This window comes from Diplotaxodon limnothrissa, linkage group LG10 (genome assembly GCF_057381915.1).
Source record: "Diplotaxodon limnothrissa isolate DT_005_m linkage group LG10, D_limnothrissa_male_GT1.1, whole genome shotgun sequence".
Classification (NCBI taxonomy): Eukaryota; Metazoa; Chordata; class Actinopteri; order Cichliformes; family Cichlidae; genus Diplotaxodon; species Diplotaxodon limnothrissa.
This window is the reverse complement of record NC_140605.1, coordinates 21203044-21209096: the sequence shown is the minus strand read 5'-3', so window position 1 is coordinate 21209096 and position 6053 is coordinate 21203044. Positions and strand designations below refer to the sequence as shown.

General features: G+C 41.6%; 1 protein-coding gene and 1 non-coding gene across 2 annotated transcripts; both read left to right on the top strand.

The window, feature by feature from the left end:
- The first annotated feature begins 324 nt into the window (after nt 1–324).
- Nucleotides 325–396, top strand: trnaw-cca (transfer RNA tryptophan (anticodon CCA)). Its single transcript has one exon. It is a non-coding gene; the product is annotated as a tRNA-Trp (tRNA).
- Nucleotides 397–1116: 720 nt separating this feature from the next.
- Nucleotides 1117–2311, top strand: LOC146624395 (uncharacterized). Its single transcript, XM_085363886.1, has 2 exons — nt 1117–1171; nt 1830–2311. The coding sequence occupies exons 1-2, from the start codon at nt 1117–1119 to the stop codon at nt 2309–2311; spliced, it is 537 nt and encodes a 178-aa protein (XP_085220012.1).
- Nucleotides 2312–6053: the final 3742 nt, after the last annotated feature.

Below are 6053 nucleotides of genomic sequence, written 5' to 3'. Positions count from 1 at the left end.
GGTGATCACGACTCTGTGGAACAGGAAAAGGATGGAAACTCCCTAGAAAATACCACACAGCATGCAGTGGAAGTGCTTTGAAATCCCCATGCAGGAGTGTGAAGGACGAAAGTTTTACAGATGGCATTCAGTCCCTTAAACATGATTAAAACACTTTTTTTTTTTACTTTCCAGCTTTTTATAAACTTAAATAATCACAATGACAAAGTTTTTTTCTTTTGATTTTGAAAATAGAAACTATTTTTTAAAGATTATGTCACTGCCCAGAGGCTAGTAGCTCTTTCAGTGTTTTATTTTTTTTTAACCTGTTTGTTGCACAGTACAGACCTCGTGGCGCAACGGTAGCGCGTCTGACTCCAGATCAGAAGGTTGCGTGTTCAAATCACGTCGGGGTCAACTGCTTTAACCCTGGGCAACAATCACATTATTCATGATGTGTGTAACGTACCGATTTCAAATACAGAATACCTGTCTGTCACTGGTTTCCTATTCGCGCTTCATGCAAGTCACTGTATTCCCCAGAAGACAAAAATAAGACTTGTTTTCAATTTCAACTTTCTCATGATTTCCCGTGATTCCCATCAACTTTCTCGTGGTTCCCAAATCAACAGCAAACTTAATGCGTCAGATAAAAACAGCTAAACAAATAAAGTCTATGAGGTTCATCCTTCTGTTTCTAAAATGTCTTCATTGTCAAAGTGATTGATTCACTGGCAGCTGGCAGCACGGTCAGGATCACAGAGCAAAGACGAACAGTGCAGCTCGAATTCGGCTTACTTCGTTTGACGTGTCGACGAGACCCGAAGACATTCTTCTCTGGGAAGGTGTGTCCTGTTGCCATGGAGAGGCGTCACTTGGCAACTTGGCGGTGTAGCGTGATTGTGAGGCACAAAAGGTAGCTCTGCAGCTCGCAGTACTTAGCCCATCTCCCCCCGTTTGTAGAAAACGTATTTGTTTTAAATAAATAAGATTGAAGGGCAGCTGCTGACAGGCTACTTGTTTCCACCGAGGTTTCTTGCCTGCAGTGAGTAAGAAGAATAATCTAAGAAGAATTTTATCCTGTTCATCAGTTGGTTTGGCGTGAGCAGACCTACTCATCGGCACTGAGACACCAGTATGCAGACAAAGAAGAAAAGAAACAAAAGCATTGTTTCCAACTGTGAAAATGCAGGTATTTTATTCTCTTTTTTTTTATCAGTGGAACTCAAGTTCTGATTCATATATAATATTATGTGTTTTCCCTTAACTAGTAAAATCACTACACTGAAAGTTTATGAAAAGAATATGTGATGGATCTACCTGCCTATCTCTGAATCAAAGACAACCTCAAAATCTAGAAAAATGAAGTCCTCGTGCTGAAAAGCACTGAAAATTAGATTTGTGCCTCGAGGGCACGTTAGAGGAGAGGAAATTAAATTACAGTGCCACATTTTTTGTTATTGAAAGGATATTAGAAGCAGACCATGAAATGTATGTTTCTGATGGAGTCCATGCTACCAGCTAGTACAGAAACCATTCTGAAATGATAAACTGTGACCTAATAAAAAGCTCTTGAAACTCTCACAGCACAGCATTGATTTATTATTGGTCATGCTACAGAGAAAAAAAAAAAGAAAAGGCATGGAAAAACATCTGACCCTCATGTTTCATCCCTCAAATCACTTGAATAGGTCGTTAGAGAATCGACCCCGTGCCTCCTCATTAACCTATCATAGCTCTCTACTGTAACCCAAGCCAAAAGTCCTTAATCTCCATAGGAAGTCATTAGTAATAGGAAGCCTCAGTTTTGTTTGCTAGTTTCCCTACATGTTTATAATGCTTCCCTACAGAGAAACTTCTGGCTGTATCTTTGCCTCCTGACATCTTGCCGCTGGCCCTTGTGCCTCCTCAGAGTCGGGGTCAGTCCCAAGACCAGGTTCCCAAGATCAGAGCCTCCACTAAGAAGAAACGAGAACGAAAGAGGAAAAATCACCGCAAGGACTCTCCAGCCACGCTGACAGAGAACCATAAAAGCGATGGAAACGGAGATACTGCTCAGGGATACGTGACAGTGCTCAATGTCCCGCAGCACTCTCTCCCAGCTCAGACTCTCAGCCTGAGGTGGGAGGGAGTGCTGCAGGATCCCCAGGCTGAGGCAAAGAGACTGGAGCAGTACAGGGCCAACAGGCGGCAGCGGTACATTGCACACAGAGAGGCTCTGTTAAAAGAAACCCAGGACGCCTTAAGACAGACTTTTCCTAAAGAGAAAAAGGTTCCAGCTAAATGTGACCAGCAGGAGGCTGCGTCATTACTGCAGCTGAGCAGACACTGAATTAAAGAAGCAAAAGAGAGCCTTATGCTGTTAGTGGCCTCGGGATTTATTTGTTCACAGTTTAAAATAGATTTATGCAGTGTGAGACACAAAGTAAAGATCCTAGGGTGCTGTTAAGACACTGGACCAAAGAGAAACTGAGCAGCTGAACACCCTTTAAAACGCCCCAACAGAAATGCTTAGGTTCAAAGTACATAACCACAATGCCACAGCTTTCACGACAAGAACGCCTCCTGCTGAGCACACCTTAAGAAGTTGAGTTGATCTTTCAGGGCAAAAACCCGGTCGGGATCACATAACATGAACCCAACTCACATCTGTCAGTGAAGTGAAGGGGGGCTGATCCATTACAGCATGAGAACCACAAAGAAAGATGTCCAGCAGAGAGGGGGTGGCAATGTGACTGTAACAAAGCGCTGCTCTGCTGTCAGTCTAAGCACAATACAGTAAACACAGTAAAAAGCTTGTTGGTGACACGATGGAGCAACAATTTAATGTGCAAAGTCCTGAACTCATTATTTCTCTTTGTTGCTCCTCTAAACTGTTAACTGTGTAACACTAAATCCCTTACTGATAAATGGCAGTGGGTGTCTGTTTATCACATTTGAACTTTATAGCCACAATTATGCAGACAAGAAAATCACCACGCTACATGCAGCAGATAAAGATCATACAAATATACATACATATATGAGCTATGCGAATGCCAAACTACTGAAAAAAAATCAGAAAAGATGAGAAGGGAAAAAAATGTTAGTGGCTTCCACCTGTAAAATCATTCCTGTTTTGGGGCTTGTCTCATTGTTGTCCCACCTGCTGTTAATTTCGTCAAAGCAGCTAAAACATATTAACAACCCCTTCAATTACTTAATTGAACAGATCAATATTCTAGAAGTTTGACTTGATGCTGTAGTCTAAATATAAAGTGTTCATTAAATTTTTTCTTAACAGTATATGTGATTTTTGGAAAATGTTTGTATATGCATAATAGATGCTGGCACTCGCAGTTCCCTAAGCAATGTTTATGCAAAGTTTCATCAAGATGGCTCCACTCCCCCAGGAGGAAATAGGGAACATGCAAACATACATCCATACATATGCATAAACTAATTATAGTATGATGTCTCCCCGTCCACACAGGAAGCAGTTTGTCTGTAAAGCAGCACTTTGACACAGATGTTTGGCTACTAGTAGACGTTCCAGGTTGTGGTTGCCTAGGTAACCCTATAATGTATTTACCACCCTATCATATGTCAATCCTCTAATGAAAGGATGTCAAACTGATTTTGCATGTTGCATCACATACAAACCAATTTGGCCATAAGTGGGCCAGACACTCCCCTTTGTGTCAATGTGAAGACGTTTAGCATACAAAAAACATACATTTCTATAGTTCTATAGTTGTCTAGTGGGCCAAATTAGAGTCTTTGCTGGTCTAATCCTGGCCTGCGGGCCTTATGTTTGACACCCTTGATCTAATGTTCTTTACTACCCTGTCATATGTGTATCATAGGTACCCTGTGCTATCACCGTTGCTTGCATAGAAGTTTATCTCGGGACATGCCCACTTTGTGTCACTAGTGGGGGGGGGGGGGGGGGGGGGGGGGGGGGTTTCTTAAAACCTGCAATTGCTACCAAGTTTCATTGGCTTTCAAAGGTTTCTGGTCACCACATAACTCGAAATCACTTCATGTGTGGATGCAGCTTAAGGCTCTTTGTGCTATAGATCTTTTACTGTCTCTTTTTTTTTTTTTTTTTTTTTTTTTTTTCCCTTTTTTTTAAATGACATCAGAAACAGCAGTATGCGACATTACGTGATGGCAGAGCTTCAGTTCAGCCTTTGTCATTTTTTTTTTTTTTTTTTTTTTTTTTAATAAATAGGACAGGGGGAATGAATGAGAGAAAGAGGGGGAGAGAAAGAAAGAAAACCAAAGGGGAGAAGAGACGGTGAGAAGGGGGGGGAAGAGAGAGAGAGAAAAAAAAAAAAAAAGAACTCCTGGGTCACCTGTATGGAGAAAAAAAACAAACAAACAAAAAAAACAAACAGAGGAGACAGCAAACAACAAAGAGCAACATAATAATAGAGAAAACAAAGCACCATCACAATAAACTAGCTAGCCATAGATATCAATATTTACTAAATAATAAACGATATTGTGCAGCACGCAAGATAGACAGCGCACAGTGTGCTTTGAGGCAGCAGCCAAGAAAGCTTTAGTCCGCGTCTGTGAATACCCATGTGTGCATACCTGTGTGGATCAGCATGCTTGCATTCCAAAGGTTTCTCCATGTAATGATCTGCTAGGGAGTGTGGGGGGGCCACAGCCCCGTCCTCCAGGGTGTGAAGCGGGTATGGAGGAGATCAAAACTCCAGATATCCAGAGGCCCCCAGAACACAAGAGACCATGGAAGACCAACAGAGGGGCAGCCGCGCCACTATTCCAGTAAGAGCTGAGGAGAGTCCCAGATGAGGGCTCGCCCAGCAGCCGCGGAGCAGAAGTCAGGGGGAGTTTACTGTCTCTAAGATGTTTGATGAGCAAATGCAGTAACATACAACATCTTAAATGTCCTTCAAATCGCATAAAGAATTAAGTGTAATTATAGGTGTACATTTATGAAGTGGGACAGATTACTTCCTGTTTCTGTCCACTCTGTGTAGGAACACTACCACTGGTGGACAATAGATGTCAGAACAGTCCCTCTCTGAGTGAATCATATGTTCTCATGAGTCACTAAATACAACAGAGACCAAACTGATATGCCTGAGTTTTTTTTTAATTCAAAGTTGAAAACAAGACAAAAATGTTTAAATGACAAGTACTTCACTTTTATTCTTACTCTTGGCATCAAGAATCACTTTGAAATGATAACAACGCTGTTACTAACAAGAGGGCTGATGATGCTCATCAATGTGTCTTCTTCTTGTCACCTCAAGAAAACAAATCTAATAATGTTCTTATACCGAGGATATCATAGATTACTCGTTGTTACAGAGTGACTGGGTTCCTGTGAATTTACAGCATTATACTGTAAATGCATTGTACATACAGAAATGAGGTAACTTGAATATCACAGGAGTCAGTCATCTCCTGTGCAATGAAATACACCTGCTCTATCCATAATTCTCTGTAAAATTAGCCATTTTCCCCCTGCATCACCAGAGCTTGATTTTCATTGTATTTAGGTTTGCACAATTAGCCAATTTTTATTTCTCTTACATAAGATAAGAGCTTCAATTTTATTAAAATGGCAAGCAACAAGTTTCAATTCAAATGCTAATAAAAAAAACTGTTTAGCCTGCCCTTTGCAAAGAAAAAAAAAACTAAATCTTTGACAGGCAACATTAGTACAGAGAGAAAAAAAAGCCATTACCACCTACTACCACCTAAAATATCACTACTGGTACTACTAACTGGATCTGGCCCTGAAAGGTCCTGGGTGAACTGAGGCATCCTGCTGAGAGCGAACAGTAAAAGCTGAGGTGTGAATTAAAGATAGCAGCAGAGCGATTGAGGCGGGGGGAGAGAGAGAAACGCAGCATTTCTGTTGTGCAGTGCTTTTGTTCGTTGTTTGCTGCAGGCCTATTGTTTGCTGTTGGTGTATTTTGTTACCATTGCCTGTTTCAGCATCTCTGTTTCAAAGAGCTGAACACTGCTGCCTCTGTTTTCCTAATCCCCCCCCCCCCCCCCCCCCCCCCCCAACTCACTGACCAGACCACGAATGCGGATGTAGTGGGCATTAA

Excerpts from the sequence above, each read along its gene's own strand:
- LOC146624395 (XM_085363886.1), top strand. The coding sequence starts at position 1,117 with ATGCAGACAAAGAAGAAAAGAAACAAAAGCATTGTTTCCAACTGTGAA. Across the intron at positions 1,172-1,829 it reads TTCCAACTGTGAAAATGCAG|AGAAACTTCTGGCTGTATCT; the intron begins GTATTTTATTCT and ends GCTTCCCTACAG.